Source organism: Chionomys nivalis, chromosome 3, assembly GCF_950005125.1.
Source record: "Chionomys nivalis chromosome 3, mChiNiv1.1, whole genome shotgun sequence".
Taxonomy (NCBI): Eukaryota; Metazoa; Chordata; class Mammalia; order Rodentia; family Cricetidae; genus Chionomys; species Chionomys nivalis.
This window is the reverse complement of record NC_080088.1, coordinates 123,640,492-123,658,486: the sequence shown is the minus strand read 5'-3', so window position 1 is coordinate 123,658,486 and position 17,995 is coordinate 123,640,492. Positions and strand designations below refer to the sequence as shown.

At 49.3% G+C, this 17,995-nt stretch overlaps 1 protein-coding gene and 1 pseudogene across 1 annotated transcript; one reads left to right on the top strand and one right to left on the bottom strand.

Moving 5' to 3' along the window:
* Positions 1 to 5,609, top strand: part of LOC130872270 (small G protein signaling modulator 1-like) — a 92,283-nt pseudogene extending 86,674 nt beyond the window's left edge.
* Positions 5,610 to 8,537: 2,928 nt separating this feature from the next.
* LOC130871429 (LHFPL tetraspan subfamily member 7 protein-like) lies at positions 8,538 to 11,423 on the bottom strand. Its single transcript, XM_057764763.1, has 3 exons — positions 11,223 to 11,423; positions 10,344 to 10,482; positions 8,538 to 8,791 (listed from the first exon to the last, which is right to left on the bottom strand). The coding sequence occupies exons 1-3, from the start codon at positions 11,421 to 11,423 to the stop codon at positions 8,538 to 8,540; spliced, it is 594 nt and encodes a 197-aa protein (XP_057620746.1).
* Positions 11,424 to 17,995: the final 6,572 nt, after the last annotated feature.

The following is a 17,995-nucleotide window of genomic DNA, read 5'->3' as shown; positions in this document are numbered from 1 at the left end:
GAAGTAAAGGCAAGACCATCAGAAGTGCCATAATTCCTTATCTGCCGTCAGCGTAGAAGGCTTCGGTTTCCATTTCCTCGCTGCTGTGAGTAGAGCAGCAATGACCATGGCTGAGCAAGTGTCTGTGGAGTGTGATGTGAGTCCTTGGGGCATGTGCCGAGGACTGATATAACAGGGTCCTGGAGTAGATTTATTTCCAGTTTTTTTGAGAATTCTTTACACTGGGCCAGTTTGCATTACCACCAGCCCTCTGTCTGATGTGGGGTTGGTGAAGATCTTTTCCCATTCTGTAGACTGTCGTTTTGTCTTGTTGACCGTGTCCTTTGCTTTACAGAAGCGTCTCAGTTTTAGGAGGTCCCATTTCTTAATTGTTTGTCTCAGTGTCTGTGCTGCTGGGGTTATTATTTAGGAAGTGGTTCCCTGTGCCAATGTGTTCAAGTGTACTTCCCACTTTCTCTTCTATAAGGTTCAGTGTGGCTGGCTTTATGTTGAGGTCTTATGTGGAGATCCATTTGGACTTGAGTTTTGTGCATGGTGACAGATATGGGTTTATTTTCATTCTTCTACATGTTGATATCCAGTTATGCCAGCACCACTTGTTAAATATGTTTTCTTTTTTCCATTTGGTGTTTTTTGCTTCTCTGTCAAAAATCAGGTGTTCGAAGGTGTGTGTATTAGTATCTGGGTCTTCTATTAGGTTCTATTGGTCCTCCTGTCTGTTCTTATGCCAATACCAGGCTGTTTTCAGTACTGTAGCTCTGTAATAAAGTTTGAAGTCAGGGATTGTGATGCCTCCAGAAGTTCTTTTATTGTACAGGATTGTTTTGGCTATCCTGGGTTTTTTGCTTTTCCATATGAAGTTGAGTACTGTTCTTTTGATGACTGTGAAAAATTTTGCTGGGATTTTGGGGGGCATTGCATTGAATCTGTAGATTGCTTTTGGTAAGATTGACATTTTTACTGTGTTAATTCTGCCTACTCAAGAGCATGGGCGATCTTTCCACTTTCTGGTGTCTTCTTCAATTTCTTTCTTCAAAGATTTAAAGTTCTTGTCATACAAGTCTTCCACTTGTTTGGTTAGAGTTACTCCAAGCTATTTTATGCTATTTGTGGCTATTGTGAAGTTTGTTGTTGCTCTGATTTCTTTCCCAGCCCTTTTATCATCCGTGTACAGGGAGGCTACTGATTTTTTTTTTTTGAGTTAATCTTGTATCCTGCTACATTACTGAAAGTGTTTATGAGTTGTAGAAGTTCCTTGGTAGAATTTTTGGGATCACTTATGTAAACTATCATATCATCAGCAAACAGTGAGAGTTTGACTTTTTCTTTTCTGATTTATATCCCCTTGATCTCCTTTTGGTGTCTTATTGCTCTAGCTAGGACCTCAAGAACTATATTGAATAGATATGGAGAGAGTGGACAACCTTGTCTTGTTCCTGATTTCAGTGGGATCGCTGGAAGTTTCTCTCCATTTAATTTGAAGCTGGCTGTTGGCTTGGTGTATATTGCCTTTATTATGTTTAGGTATGTTTCTTGTATCCCTGCTCTCTCCAAGATTTTTAGCAGAAAGGGATGTTGTATTTTGTCGAAAGCTTTTTCAGCATCTAATGAAATGATCATATGGTTTTTATTTTTTAGTTTGTTTATATGGTGGATTATGTTGACAGATTTTTGTATGTTGAACCATCCCTACATCTCTGGGATGAAGCCAACTTGATCATGGTGGATGATGGTTCTGATGTCTTCTTGGATTTGATTTGCCAGTATTTTATTTAGTATTTTTGCATCAATGTTCATGAGTGAGATTGGTCTGTAATTCTCTTTCTTAGTAATGTCTTTCTGTGGTTTGGGTATCAGGGTAATTGTAACCTCATAAAAAGAGTTTGGCATTGTTCCTTCTGTTTCTATTGTGTGGAATAATTTGAGGAGTACTGGTACTAGTTCTTCTTTGAAAGTCTTGTAGAATTCAGAGCTGAAACCATCTGAACCTGGGCTTTTATTGGTTGGGAGACTTTTGATGACTGTTTCTATTTCTTCAGCAGTTATAGGTCTGTTTAATTTGCTTATCTGGTCTTGATTTAATTTTGGTAAGAGATATTTATCCAGAAAGTTGTCCATTTCCTTTAAGTTTTCCAATTTTGTGGAGTACAGGTTTTCGAAATATGACCTGATGATTCTCTGTATTTCCTCTGTGTCTGTTGCTATGTCTCCCTTTTCATTTCTGATTTTGTTAATTTGGATATTCTCTCTCTGCCTTTTGGTTAGTTTGGATAAAGGTTTGTCTATTTTGTTGATTTTCTTGAAGAACCAACTCTTTGTCTCATTGATTCTTTGTATTGTTTTCTTTGTTTCTGTTTTGTTGATTTCAGCTCTCAATTTGATTATTTCCTGCCATCTAGTTCTCTTGGGTGAGTTTGCTTCTTTTTGTTCTAAAGTTTCCAAATGTTCTGTTAATTCACTAGTGTGGGATTTTTCCAGCTTCTTTATGTAGGCATTTAGTGCTATGAACTTGCCTCTTAACACTGCTTTCATTGTGTCCCATAAATTTGGGTATGTAGTGTGGTCATTTTCATTGAATTTTAGGAAGTCTTTAATTTCTCCCTGGCTCAGGCCTAGTTCCTGGGAGGTCCTAGACTCATGCCCAGACCCACAGGAGTCCTGGCTTAGGTCTACTCCCTTGAAGGTCCCAGATTCAAGTCCGGACGCTCAGTGGTCTCTGGCTCTGGCTCACTCGCTTGGTGGTTACTCCCCTGTGCCCGATCGCTGACTCTGGATCAGGTCTCTGGCTCAATCCTGGTCTGCCAGTGTCCCCGGCCTGATTGGCTCCTGGCTTCTGTTCCCCGGAGCTTGTTTCCTCAGGCCCATTCTGTCCTAGGTAGCTGGTTCAGTCCCACTCCTGTGGAATTTGTTGCCCAAGGTGGAGTTCCTTGCCTCAGGCCTCAGCCCTTACATCTTAAAATAACCCATTTCTATTCATCTGTGTATCACCATGAGGCTGTGACCTACCGATAACATTCCGGCGCCTTTCTCCTTTCTTAGCTACATGGCATCTCCTCGAATCTGCCTACTCTCTTTCCATATCTCTGTTCAAATTTTCCACCTGGTTTTACTCTGCTAAGCCATTGTCCCAAACAGCTTTATTCATTAGCCAATAAAAGCACCACATGTACAGAAGGGCCTCCCACATGAGGTGGGTTGGAAGATCTCATCCGCTCAGGCCCCTGCATCCACATGGTGGCTGACAACCATCTATAAGATCTGGTGCCCTCTTCTGGTGTGCAGGCACACATGCAGGCAGAATACTGTATATGTAATAAATAAATAAATCTTAAAAAAAAAATCTGCCAAAGCTTTATACTACCTTTTATCTTTAAGAAAAATATCTTGCTGTATATCCCAGGCTGGCCTCTAACTTTGAATCCTTCTGCCTCAGTGTCCCCAGTGTTGGAATTAAAGGTGTGTACTGCTATGCCTGGCCTGACACAGACTTGTAAAATATTCAGACATTCTGCCTGCAGGGAAGGGTGGAAGAACCAGCCTTCTCCCAGCACACTCTGAGCCAGCATCACTTCTTTCTGTTTCCATGGTAATGCCATGCAGTGACTTCCTGTTACACTCCTCAGTTTACGGATGGGGAAGCTAAGATCTGGCGGTGCATAGCTCCTGTCAGAGTCACTCTGAGGTGGGAACACCCAGGACTCCACACCAGGACCTCGAGGAATCTCCCCCGGGGCTGACACACAAGGCTGCTCATGAGCATATTTTCTCTTTCAGAAATGGCCGAGCGGCACAATGCCAAGCAGATCCTGCAGCTGGCCCGGGACCTGGTGCACAAAGTGCAGATCCTGATCGAGAACAAGTGAGGGCTACAGCAGCCAGGTTTCCCTGCTGCTGTCTACACCTTCCCTCCTGCAGCCCAGCACGAGGTCCTGGTGTCTGTGGACTAGTGTGGACTGCTGTGTGAGAGCCATACCCTTGACCTTGGCCACTGGACGGTGGTGCAGAGGAGCCCAGCTCAGCCTTACGTTTTCCTGTTTGACCAAAGATTGCCCGAGACTGGGATTTCCCCCTCTTGGGAGCTGGGGTTGTAAGTAGAGGTGGCCTCTGGGCCTGTTGTCCCTGTTCCTTCCTCTGTACCTGGCAGTGTTCCAGAACATTTATGCCAGGCCGGCTTAAAGCAAGGTCTCCCTTAGGCATTGCTCATATTCAAAGTCCCAGATGTCTGAGCATTATCCCTGGCTTCAAACCACCAGATGTTACCCGTACCATCGCCCAAGGTGACCCAAAAGTCCCTGCACAGCAGATGTGCCCCACTAGAGAACCACTGGCTTGGTACAGGGGCTACCGGCATAGCCGTGTCTGTTCTCCTTGTGCTGAGTCACCTGAGGTCTGTTGCATGGCCCAGTCAGAAGCACACAGCTTCCCACAGTCCTGCTGGAGTCAGGTCTCACTTGCTGTGTTTTCTGATTTTGCTCTGCCTGCTGCCAGGAGACTTTTAAGAGGGCATCCTGCGAGTGCCCTGGGGATGCAGGAACTGTAGGAGGGAGGTGGGAGCTCCTGATGAGAGCCTGGCCCTTACTCCCCTCCCTAGGGGAGACCTCCCAGCCTTCAGCTGTGGACCTGGGCTCAGAAGCCTGCAGACTGTGTGTTTGTGGAAGCCCTGCTCAGGTAAATTAGCTCTTCTCTGAGTACTTAGTCCACTCAGAACAGAGGAAGGATGAGCCAGGGTTTGGCCCTGGGACAGGATTGATCTGTGCTCCATGATGGTGGGCTGGGGACAGGGGGTCTGAGAATGGTCCCTCTCCACCGTCGTGCCAAGACCCGCCAAGCCAGACACTGACCCGGGATGAACTGGTGTGCCTGCTCACTATCCCCCAGTAAAGCAGTCTGGGTGCAGCAGAAATCAAAAGTCACAACAGAAGCTCATCCCCGGACCTGCAGCCTCTGGGGCAATCAAGGAATGTCAAGTAGGAGTTTGGAGAGAGGAGAGAGAGGAGACAGGAATGGTTTGAAATATCTCCAGGGGCCTTCAGCCTGGCCCTACTCTGCAGCCTTGTGATGTCCTCCTTCTGTCACACCCCCTGAGTCAAACCTCTGCCCTCCACTCTGTGGGCAGGGTGGACAGAAAGGGCCCTTACTGCATCTCCATGGACAGCCCAGGGCAGCAGGAAGGGAGGCGACCTGATGAGCATGGTCACCTCCCAGCCAGATCCCTCAGCTTTCTAAGATGGGAGAAAGGGCCAGAAGATAAAGGTTTATTTTGCCACAGGGCGGCTGCCACAAAGGGTGGTGTTGTTTTAGCACAGCCAGGTCCAAACCCCCTGACCCTTATTTATTTTTGTAACTGACCAGTGTGGCGTGTAGCACAGGATCTCCCACCGCCCCTCGTGCCTCCAGCCTGTGTGCTTGTGGATCTGAGTGCCTCCTATTTATTCCACTTACCAGCTGAAGTCTGTGTGTCGTGTTTTCTCCTGTCCTGGAGTTGGGTGTTGGGGAGTGTCCCCCTGCCCTGGGAGTTCTCTTTTTAGTGTTGCCCAAGTGTCTTGTGTTTACTAAGAGGTGGTTCTATTCAGAGTAAATGTAGCTGAGTGGAAACCTAAGTGTGGGTCTAGTTATTTTGTTGCTTCTTTGTTTTTTTTTGCTTTTGTTTTGACGAGGTCTTGGCTGGCCTGGAGCTTGCTTTATAGACCAGATTGACCTTGAAAGAGATTCCTCTGCCTTTGCCTCTCAAGTGCTAGGATTAAAAGGGGGGGTGGGGTGGACAAGGTTTCACGTAGCCCAGGCTAGCCTTGACCTTTCAATCCAGCAGAAGCTAACTGAGGCTAGGTTTGAACTTCTGATCCTCCTCCTAAGTGTTGTGATTATAGGTACTCACTATCTCCTCTGCAAGAGGACCTCTTTAAAAAAAAAAAAAAGATTTGTTTATTATGTATACAACATTCTGCCTCCATGTATGCCCACACGCCAGAGGAGGGCGCAAGATCTCAGTACAGATGGGTTGTGAGCCACCATATGATTGCTGGGAATTGAACTCAGGGTCTCTGGAAGAGCAGCCAGTGCTCTTAACCACTGAGCCATCTCTCTAGCTCCTCATCTTTTTGACTTAGAGCAGAGTCTGAGAGGCCCTCACTTTCTCATGCCAGGAATGGTGGGAACAGTCACCTTCCCTCCCCCTTCTCTCCCAGGGGAGGTCCCAGTAGAAAGAGGGATGACCAAGGCAGGGCAGTGGGAGGGGGTGCTGTTCATTGACCCTCTTTCTCTCTAGCTGGATGTTCCTGAGGAATTCTGGTCTTTATCTAATTACCAGAAAGCCACCTAAGCCTATCTCTGGGTATTTGGGCTGCCGTTTGGAGTTTGGGGAATTGGTGTTTCCTTTGGACCTGATTGATGGTACCCAAGGAACAGCACTCCAGGCTGACCTCTGGCCTCACACACACACACACACACACAGAGAGAGAGAGAGAGAGAGAGAGAGAGAGAGAGAGAGAGAGAGAGAGAGAGAGAGCTCTCACCAGAGTACGGGTGAGAAGCATTGAGAATACACTAGCATCCAAAGAGATGGAAATAGGCATGACTTTCTCACGATGCCATCTGGACTGGGGTTCTCTGTCCTTGTCTACCCTTTAAAGATTTCGGATCCCAGCTCTCCTGCTGTCGGACGGAACTATCCTCCAAGCGATCGGCCACCATCTTCATCAGTTCAGCTGTGTCCCAGCAGGGCCTGTGGACTACTGACCTGAAAGCTAAGGCTCACGCAGCCATGAAAGCCGCCACGAGCATCTTCACCCTGGCTGGGCGGCTCATAGGAAGGGTCATGGGCTCTTTCCTGGCATGTCTAGCCATTCCTCCCCACCAGTTGTACCCAATTCTGCTCTAATTGTACATGGCCTGAGGGTCTCAGGGAGATAGAGCGTAATGTGTGTATGCTGGCAAGGCTAGAGGAAGGGGTCTCCATCTATGCATCCACAAAGAAGCCATCATTCATGCTGGGGACAGACCTTCTGGGGTGGCTGGTTTAATGTCACCCACACTCCTTCCTGCAGCCCTCACTTGTGCTCTGTATGTAAGCCTAAGAAACTCATTGGTGTTCAAACTTCAGTTGCCGTTGGTGTGGACAGTTACATGTTTAGTGCTTCTAGGCACCCAAGGTGGAAATTCCCATGACAGGTGCTTTGGCTGTGTGTCCCTGGGTAAGAGTTAACTTCTCTGAGACTTAGTTTTCATACATATGCAACGGGAAAAGTAGAGGTTCCCTTGGTTCTGGACTCCCATCTGAGGGGGTGCCATCCCTTTATGCTGCTGAGAAGTCCTGGCTGGGAACCCACCACCCCTGAGTTCCTGTTGAAAGCTGGGGCTCAGCTGGCCCTCTCACTCTTGTGCAGCCAGGAACCCAGCCTGTGGGACAGTGCTGCACATTCAAGTGCATTGTCCCGGCTCAGCCAACCCAGTTAGGAAAGCCTCTTGCTGGTGTGCATGGAGCCTACTTTCTGAGGCAATGATGATTCCTGGTCCTGTCAGTTGACAGTCAACATAAAGCATTACAGACAGGAAGTCTGGAGACAGACAGACATCAGAACCAGATGGAAGCTGGAGCTCTCAGGAAGAGCAGGGTTTCCTCCTCAGTGCTCTATGTTTGTGGAAGGTGGGGCAGGTCCTGAGCCCCACCCAGCAGGGAGCACCGTTCTGCACACAACCCTAAGTATCTCATGGGAAATAAAGACCTTCCAATCCCCTAAGAGAGGAGGGATTATAAGGGAAGAGCAAAAACATGGAAAGGGTGTCCAATCAGAAGGCCTTGGTGGTGCACGCCTTTGATCCCAGCACTTGAAAGGCAGAGGTAGGTAGATGTCTGTGAGTTTGAGGCCAGCCTCGCCTATATAGAGTTCCAGGACAATCAGGACTACATCACGAGACCCTGTCTCAAAACAAACAAATCAAAACAAACAACAAAAGAGCTTTCAAGTAGACGGCCGTCTTCCCAGGGTGCCTGTGCACTTTCCGTCCATACATTTCATTCTCACCTGATTTCCTGTAGTCCTGTGAGCCAGGGGCAGGGCCAAGGCAAATGTTTGCTTCGTTTACATATGGCAAATCAAAGTCCTCCACAGAGTAGGCATTATGCCAACCTCCAATTTACCAAAGAATAAATGAGTCCAGAAAGGAAGTAACTTGCCTGAGGTCACACAGCATGGAAACAAAGGAGGTGGGATTTGAACCTGAGTATGTAGAGTGTAGACATGATTAAGGAAGTTCACGAGAGCCCATAATAAAGGATAACAACTGTTTATTTGGAGAAGCACTCACAATAAAAAAGTTGCAACTCTCCTCTGTCGGTGCTAGGAGCTGCATACAGAAACTTAGACTGCCAGCCAAAAGGGCGAGCATGCTTCCCGTCTGGGTTTATCAGTCCACATATAGTACCTCAGGCGACGCCCTAATGGGCCGGTACCCAAAAGGCTATTGGCTAAAGAATTCCCACAACAGTAGAATAGATTATTCTTGTTTGTCCTTTGCTTTCCTGGGTGATGCTCATTTGCTTATTCTGACACAAGGGTGATTCCCTGAGTGTCTAGAGGGGTGGGGATGGCTGTCCTCTGGTTTGTGGTCATCCGAGGCCATCCGATGACAACAAGCAGGCTGGTTAGGACCTCATTGAGGATGGCAGTGGCATAGCCCCAGCTCAGCTGGCATGTTCCACTGTAGTACACGGAGGAGCCTTCACAGACTTCTTTGGCTAATGGGGAAGCCAGAGTGACTGGAAAAACCAGCAGACCTACAAGAGTGGAGGATGCTGGGAGCAGCAGAAAGGGAAAGTCAGTCTTGGGCAAAGGCTTCTGGGATGATCTGTCATCCCAAGACTCACCCAGAACCCTGCCATCCCCTACCACCACTACATAGCCATCCATTTATCCACCAATCCATCCAACTATCAAATCATCCATCCTTCCATGCATCCATGCATCCATGCATCCATGCATCCATGCATCCATCCATCCATCCATCCATCCATCCACACATTTGTCCATCCATCTATCCACCTATACAACCACACATTTGTCCATCCATCCATCCATCCATCCATCCATCCATCCATCATCCATCCATCCACACATTTGTCCATCCATCTATCCACCTATACAACCACACATTTGTCCATCCATCCATTCATCCATCATCCATCCATCTATCCACACATTTGTTCATCCATCTATCCACCAGTCTATCCAGCTATCAAGTCATACATTCCTCTAACCACTTACCCAGCCATCCTCCACCCATCCACTCACCTACCCACCCACCCGTTCATCCATTTATCTATGCGTGCACCCAATCATCTCTCCATTCATCCACTTTAGAGTTTAAGGTGTGTGCGCGCACGCGCGCGCGCGCACACACACACACACTTTGCCCAAGGTCCTGAGCTCCATCTCTAGCACCAGGCACATGGGAAATTGTTTTTCAGAGTTTCCATGTAGTGTTTTGCTAATGTTTAATTTTAAATCAAGCCCAGGAAGGAGCCCTGGCAGAAGGTGATATTTTTTTTCTGCTCAGTTTATCACCACATGCATTAGAGTAGAATCCTGGGGGGTCAAATTGCCGATTCCTGGGGAACTTCGACACTGTATAACTAGGTGTATTCTCACTAACTCTAAAAATCAAGACTCTATTAAAAAATAAAGGCAAAAGAAACTCCTGGTGGAAACAGTAAAGCTAGAAATAAAACGAGCGGACACTTGGCTGGAGTCCTCCCGCTGCAGCGTCAGGCTCAGAAGTAAGATTCCTGCAGAGAGGGGAGGGACTGTGCGGTGAGTATGGGATTACAGCAGCAGAGAGAAGTGAGCGGCTGGAGAGGCCAGGCCAGGGTGGGGAGGCTGAGGCAGCAGAGAGAGACTTGGGTTTCCCTCTTCCTGCCAGGGAAAGCCCTTGGAAGGTGGATAGACCAGTCAGTTGGGTCTTGTTTCTCTCAGCTGGGCTGGTCTGTGAGCACAGGAGGAATGGGAGGGAAGGGCAGGTATGCCAGGGCAGGAGGGGAAGAGGAAGAGCGGAGCCTGTGGGGCAGGGTGAGAGGGGTGGAAGGTGGGGCTCAGGGCACCCCACCCAGAGGCTCCCAGCAACTCCACTGAGGCTCAAGTGAAGCAGGGACTAGACCCCAGCATATTCTCAGCTCTTGGTTGGGCATCCTCGGGCAGTGCACAGCCCACCCAACATGCAGTGGTAGCGATGGTAACCATGGTACAGAATGGATGGACCAAAGAGAAACACAGGGGTCGACAGGACTCGTCAGCTAGGGTCGGATGTGGGTGGCCCCCTCCAAGATCTCGGCACTGTCTGTAGGAGTCTACCTGCTGCTGCCTGCACCACGGGTGTTAGACCAGAGCCCCTCCTGGGATATAATCTTCTCGAGGACAGCGCCCAGGCCAAAAGAATAAGAGCACTAATGGCCAGCAGGACCCAGCCTCCCAGGAGCGTGGCCGCGGAGACCTTCAGGAGAGAGGAGAGAGGGAGGTGGGATGGGGAAATGGCAATCACTGGACCTATGGCCCAGTGAGTCCTTGAGATGTTCCCAACAGCCATGTGTTATCATAACCCCATTCTCCCTATCAATAAACAGAGATCCAGATATTGCAAGTCCTTTGTCTTAAGACACACAGCTAATCAGATCAACAGTAGCAGAATCCAGGTCAATGACTCACTACATCCTGCCCTTATTAAGCGCTTGCCAGGATCACCAGGAGAAGCACTGTCACCTTTGTGGTCAGTTTTGAAGGCTGTATAATCTTCCTCCTGGGTGTTGGACTAGGTACCTGTGTTCACCCTCCCCACTGTTGGTCACCGTGACATGCAGAACCATAAGGACGCGAACACCTCATCTCTCATTGGTTAAAGCCCAGCAGTGCTTTGGGTGGAGTCAGGCCGGGGTGGGAGGGGCCTACATTGTTTGATTTCCGAGCAGGTGGCAGTATGCTTGAAGAAGGTGAGTTTTCCTGGGTTGCAAAAAGATTCTAAGAGCCACCCCTAGACAGAGTCACACGTACCCCATGCCTGCAGAGCCCAAAGCTCAGAGGTGTAGCCCAGAACCTTATGTAAAGCTCCTTGGCTGTTTCTGATAGTTTCTGGGCTTAAGAACCTGTGTGCTCAGACACGGGGACAAACGGTGTAAGTTAAGGACCCTCAGAGCCCACCCCTCAAGAGCCAGTAGCCCTGGAAGACATGTGTCTCACCTTCCAGGCCAAGCCTGGCATGTCCTTCAGGGACCCGAAGGTCATACAGCTCTGGTTCCAGCGGTTATCCTGTGACCAGGAGCAGTGCATAAAGACACCATAGGAGAGGGAAGGGCTCTGGAACCAGGCAGGGGACACCAGGCTGAGGCCAGACATGCCTGTGAGCGAGAGTCCTAGAGCAGCCCTCACGCTGACCTCCATCAGGAATGTGGCTGACCTAGGGGTCAAGACAAGGTGAGAGGTGAAGAGGGTGCAGTGAGGTGACCCAGCACAGGACACAACAGACCCCATTCACACGCTCCCTCTCTCACCTACACACTCACGCCTTCCTCCACCTGGGTCTCCCATGACGGTTAGTCTTGACTGTCAGTTGACAAGATCTATAACCAACAAGTCGCCATGAGAACTAGTCTAGATAGGAAGGCCCATCCTGAACGTGGGCGACAAAGCTGGGATCCTATGCTGAATAAAATGAGAAAGTGGGCTAGGCCGCGGCCTTCCTTCGTTGCTCTCTGCTTTCTACGGAAGATGGAGCGGACTGCCCCTCCTACCACCTTGCCTCGCCTTCCACCCTGGACACTGAACCCTCAGACTGCAAGCCAGAATAAACCCGTCTTTCTTCAAGTTGTCTATGGTCGGGTAGTTGACCACAACAAGAAAATTAATGTCTCCCTTGTCCAAAAGGACAGCCCTGTCCGGCACAGTGGCATCCCTGAGGTCCCACACTTCCAGGCTGGGTTTCTGTCCCAACCGCCACCTAACTCCTCTCCGAGGAGGGCCTGGGACTTGTCCATCGTTCGGGGTGGCCTAGGATCTGATGCGGTATGGGCAGCTGGTGCCGGAGGCACTCGCTACTGACGCTCTTGGGAGACTGTGGACTCCGTCTGCTCCTGTCCCACGGGAAGGCATTGTTGATTCTTGTCTTGGCCACCAAGAGCCCCACTCCTCATACCATCATGGTGGGATGAACGTTCCAGCTAGGAACTATAGGGGAATAACAGAGATGTTCAGACTCCCGCAGGATTCTGTGAGAATCTGGGAATGTGGACCCATGACCCTTGGAGTCCTGCTAGACTTGGCATTGTCTCCGTCCACTTTCTGCTGCTATAATATTGCAGACTGTGTCATTTATATAAAAAATCATTTGATTCATGATTCTGGGGACTGGGAAGACCAAGTGCATTGTGTGGCCTCTGCTCAGTATCTGGCAAGATGTGCAGTCTATCTCCCTCCTCTTCCTCCTCCTCCTCTTCCTCTTTTATGGTGTGCATATGTGTATATGCATGTGTAGGCATGCATGAACATGTAGGCACATGCATACAGAGGCCAGAGGTCAGCCCCAGGTGTGAGTCCTCAGGAGTCTTCACTTTTTGTTTTGAGACAGGGTCTCTCCCTGGGACCTGGAGCTTGTTCATCAGGCTGACTGACCACTGAGCCCCAGGGTCCTCACACCTCTGCCTCCCTAGTGCTTGGATTAGAGGCATGCACTACACCAGGCTTTTGTTTGTTTGCTTTTTGAGACAGGGTCTGGCTGTCCAGGACTCCATATGCAAATGAGGTTGGCCTCCACTCAGCGATGGGCCTGCCTCTGCCTCTACTGGGATTAAAGGCATGCACCCAGACTCAGCAACACTGGATGTTTTACATGGGCTCTGGGGGCATCAGGTCCTCAGGCTTGCGCACAAGCACTTGCTGACGAACAGCTCCCTGGCCCTCTCTTCTTCTCACAAAGCCACTAACCAACCATCCTGGGGCCCCCTCCTCCTGACCTCCCTAGCTGGCTCCCACCTTGACTTCCCAGTGGCCTCACCTCCAGACACAGGACTTTGCGGATTTAGTTCCCAGCAGGGAAGCTGTGAGGGGTACACCCCAATCATGACCTGTTTTCTAAAGAAAAGTAAAATTCAATTAAACACAAAAAAAGCAGAGCCTTACCTAAGTAACAAAGGATGTCTTCTGGTCTGGCCTGGAAGGAGGCTCTGCCAGGGGAGGCTCGCCCTGGTGCTGGTGCTGGTGGGGGTGGAACCTATTCAAACTCTCTCAGGGGTAAGTCAGAGCTGGGTCCTCGCCAATGGCAAATGGCCTGGCAATGCGACTGTAGGACTTGGGGGTTCTCAGAGCACAGTCGGTACTTAAAGGTGGCGTGAAATTCTAGTCTCTCACCTGGGATCCGGGGCTAGATAGCCACAGCTACAGTCCATAGTTCCTCCATGTGTATAAGAAGCACATAGATTCCAGCAGGTGTGGTCCAGATGAGCTAGCCATCTGGGCTTGGGGGGTGTGCCTTAGTCCTGTCAAGAGGAAGGGGAGATTTCTGTGGGGATGGGGAGAGATGGGCCTGGGCAGACTGGCACAATCAAGTTGTGAGAACATTCTACTTTGGGATTTGGAATCTCTCTAAGGCTGCTAGCCAGCAGGTGAGGAGCCATCCCCTGGGTGACAAAGAACTTATTTTTCCCCTTTCACCAAAACCCACACCTCCCATGGGTCAGCTGATCTCAGGGGTGTAATTTCAGACCAAGAATCTGGGGGGTGAAGCCCTGCAGCCCCATCCGCCACTGCCCCAGGGTGCTCTGGTGTGTCTGGGTCCTTGAAAAGACTGGGTAAGCTTCAGTGTCACCTGTGAAAATCACAGCCACTAAACAGGTGCCCAGAAACTGAGTGAGGCCCTCCAACCCCAAAGCACATTTTGTCAGGTTCCAGTTACCGGTGTTCACCTACAGTGAGCCAGAATGAGACAGAACCGACAGTTTCTGCTTTGTCTAGATCTGACTTTTCAATTTAATTTAAAAAATTATTATGTGTATGGGGAGCGGGTGTTCCAGTGAGCACGTGGAGGTCAGAGGACAGCCTAAGGGAGGTGGTTCCCCTCACACCAGGTAAGTTCTAGTGATCACCTCCACTGGCTGAGTCCTGCTGGCCTCAGCAGCTGAAGGAACCTGCGCTAGCACCTAGTGAGTGGTGCTGTTCCATCCACGGGTGGTCAAGTTGAGGCTCAGACCCAAACTTAGAGAGCAGGCACCTGCCTTTCATCCCAAGGTTCTTGGGGATACTAAGGATTTAGATCAGAGGCTGGGCATCCCGATGGCCTCTAGATTTTGCCGCAGTTAGGGCATCAGCAATTGTCCCGCCAGCTCCAGCCAGGAAACAGAGATGATCCAAGAGCTAAGATCTGTCCCCAACAATCTTAGGAGGGAAGAAGGGCACAGAGGTGGCAGTGAGGACTTCCTATGTAAAGCAAAGTCATATTCTTCTCTGGATTTGGGTGTCCTTGTATATAGACTAGAGGCATTTGGACCCTATTCCTTTAACTGTTAGGTCCTGAGCCCACAGTGACCCCCAAACTCAGTATAACACATGATGAACATTACATAATCAGTTTCTTTAAGGAGCATAGGGTCCTGTAAGCAAGACAGGACCATAAAACATAATAATATGGTCTTCTATATCCATCCATCCATTCATTCATCCTTCCATCATCTATACATCCATCCATCCATCCATCCATCCATCCATCCATCTACCCATCCACCCTTCCATCCATCATCCATCTACCCATCCATCCATCCATCCATCCATCCACCCATCCACCCTTCCGTCCATCATCCATCCAATCATCATCCATCCATCCATCCAACCATCCATCCATCCATCCATCCATCCATCCATCCATCCATCATGTACCTATCCAATACAGCAACCCACCCACTCTTGCATGCAATTATCCTTCCATCCATTATCCTTCCATCTATCCCATAGTTATTAAATGTCTAGTACATTCCAAGGTCTATTCTAGATGGTAGGAACTGAACATCGAACAAGTCAGCCACAGCTTCTCTCCCATGGATCCTGCCCCTGACGGAGAAGAGAGGAAATAAGTCAATATGTAAAACAGATGCTTGGACCTAGTGTGTGAGAGGAAGGGGGGGGGGCAAGGATGCCCTCAGGGCTTTTGACCTAGGGACCTGTGATGGTAGTGCTGCATCAGGAGAGTCTGAGCCTAGACCCAGATGAGGGATGGTTACCTCAGAGGAAGCAGTCGCTGAGCAACTAAACCATATGCATGTCAGAGCTGCGTGGGACAAAGCTCTGAGGAAGGACATTGGGGGCCAGGTGAGATCTGAAGATGGGGTCCCTCCAGACATGGACTCTTTCCCTAGTGTCTGTCTCAGCCAGGCCTGCTGGCGATGTCATTTGGGACAAATGACGCAATGGCTCAAAGCTTCAGTTTCTCCAGTTACAAGACAGGCCCTCACCTACAGCAGGGGCGCTTAACGTTTGGAAGTATGAGCTCCTTTAAAAATGTGATTTCACACAGTGGCTGTGTTCCACATTCAAGCTCCAGACTACACAGAGAAACAAACACACAAGAGTGTGTACACTTCAGGGCTCCTGTTGCAGCCTCTGAAACCTGCTGGGCCCCCCCTAAGTGATGCCTGGGGCCAGTCCATTCCTTCCTCTCTCCTCACCTCAGATGTCCCTTCTGTTCAGGATCCTCACACCTTGGGTCAGGCCTCTCCAAGGTTTTCTTCTCAATGTGAGCTCCCCTGCTCCATCTCTGGCCTTAAACATGATCTGTGAGCTTTTAAAAGGTCTCTTTTCCTTTAAAGGTCGCATTCAGATTGGTGAGCAAAGCGGGGTCACCTGAGGAACTGGTCTGAGAAGGGTGTGTGCACACCTGTGCATTTTCCTTCCTGGTTCCTGAAATCAATAGCTTTTCACTTTGTACTGACTGATGGGCGGGACCCAGAGGGGAACTCCAGTCCCAGATAAAAAGGAGGGATGGGGGGGATGGGGTTTCCTGGGAAGGAGAAGGCCCAAAAAAGGGGCTACCTAAGCAGTTATTAAATATGGGGTTTACACCTTCTCTTTGTTCTAAATGATGAAAATGTAACCCAAAATTATGGAAATGCACTTCAAAGAGGCTCAAGTAGAAATAAGAAATGTACAGACGCACATTGTGGTGATATTTTTCTTGTAATCTAACAAATAAAGCTGGCCTGAAGATCAAAGTGTAGAGCTAAGCCACTAGAGACCAGGCAGTGGTGGCTCACACCTTTAATCCCAGCACTTGGGAGTCGCAGGCCTTTAATCTCAGTACTAGGGAGGTGGAAACAGGAAGGAATATGGCTGGGCAGAGAGAGGAATATAAGCCGGGAGGAGACAGCAGCTCAGATACCGTCTGAAGCAGTCGGTCTGAGGATGCAGTCTGAGGATTAGTAGAGACAGGATCACCCCTTCGGTCTGAGAATTTGATAGAGGTCTCTCTAGTGGCTGCTGCACTGCTTCTCTGATCCTTCAGCTTTCAGCCCTAATATCTGACAGCACATAATTGATATTCTGTGTGCAGCTTCGGGCACAGCTCAATCCAGGTAAATAAACGATCTCAATTATCAGTCTCTCACTGGTGCCACACTCATGCCCAGGACGCGCTCCTGTATCAGAAGGTGCACATCAGTTGGCATCATCAAAAGAATTTTTCCCAAATTAAGGACAGAAGACCTCAGGGGTCCGTGTGCAGCCTTGATCAGGCTCCTCCAGCGGCAGGACTCTGGGGCTACTGAGGTGAATTCCTGCTTCTCCATTTATGAATCCATCTCCTTTGCTAGAGGGCACTGGGAACCTTTGGGTCCCAGGTCTGCTTTTACTAGCTGTAAGTGGCCTGACTGGGCTCTGTTCTTCCAGGGGTACCCAGCAGTCCTGCCCAGCTGCTGCTGGCCTTTCCTTGCTGGCCTCTTCTGGAAAAATGCCCTGGTACCCCAGCTTGGCCCGCTCAGTCAGCAGTGACGTGGCTTGACAGTGACCCTGTCTCCAAAAAACCAAATAAATTGATGATGATGATGATGATGATGATGATGATGATGATGATAACAAGAGATCCCAGCAGTTCTAACAACTTATCAGACTACCCCACAGGATGAGAAAGACACTCACACATGGACAGGTCAATGGTGAGTGGGTCGGCACGACAAGGACTGCTTAGATGTGTGCATCTCTGGATATTATTCAAGGTTAATTTACACTCCAGGACCAAAAAAGTGTTGTTAATAAAATTCCTTCCCAGGAATATCTCCTCCCCCAGAGGTCCCAGTGACAAACTAGGGAATGATTGTTTCCACCAAAGTTCACTCTAGAAACCAGTGTTTATTGGACTTCCTTACAGAACCTGAGGGGTGTGGGTGCTCCCCAAAGAGTGCACTGCAAAGTCCTTCCCCAGCAGGGATGAGGGCATCCCCGTAGGTGCAGAGATGGAGCGTAGATGGGGCTGGTCTCCCTAGTCTTCCAGGGCCTCTCTACCCTAGACCCTCTCAGGATCCATGTACAGCTAGGGCAGCGTTGGGGTCACAGGATGCTTAGGTGAGGGTCCTACAACCCTCCACCCCCCAACATCCACGGAAGGGTGGAAACGGTCGACGAGCCCAGCTTGGTTCATCTTTTTTTTTTTCGCTTTCCTCTATTACGTTGGCTCTTTTAATTGGCTAATTGAAGATGGGTGACTAGACCTAGCTTGGGGAACAGGCAAATTGATACCCACAAATTGGGTATCAAAACCTCCGCTCCCTGAGTTCTCTCGGCTCCTCAGGAAGCCAGCGGCTGCGGGTGCCAGCAGCAGAGGGCGCTCTACACCCACTTTTCTGCCATGGGCTGATTCCCAGGGCTTCTCTGGATTCCTACCAGTGAAGGGAGCTAGAGGAGGTTTGTCCAACCTCACAAGGCACTTCCTGTGTTTGTTCACTCTCTCCAAGTCTCTCTTCCTTCGCTCGTGTTGGGCT

Coding starts and splice junctions, on each gene's coding strand:
- LOC130871429 (XM_057764763.1), bottom strand. CDS start 11,423: ATGGAGGTCAGCGTGAGGGCTGCTCTAGGACTCTCGCTCACAGGCATG. Junction 10,483..11,222: donor TGCCAGGCTTGGCCTGGAAG/GTGAGACACATG, acceptor TCTCTCCTGAAG/GTCTCCGCGGCCACGCTCCT. Junction 8,792..10,343: donor CGTGGTGCAGGCAGCAGCAG/GTAGACTCCTAC, acceptor TGCTGCTCCCAG/CATCCTCCACTCTTGTAGGT.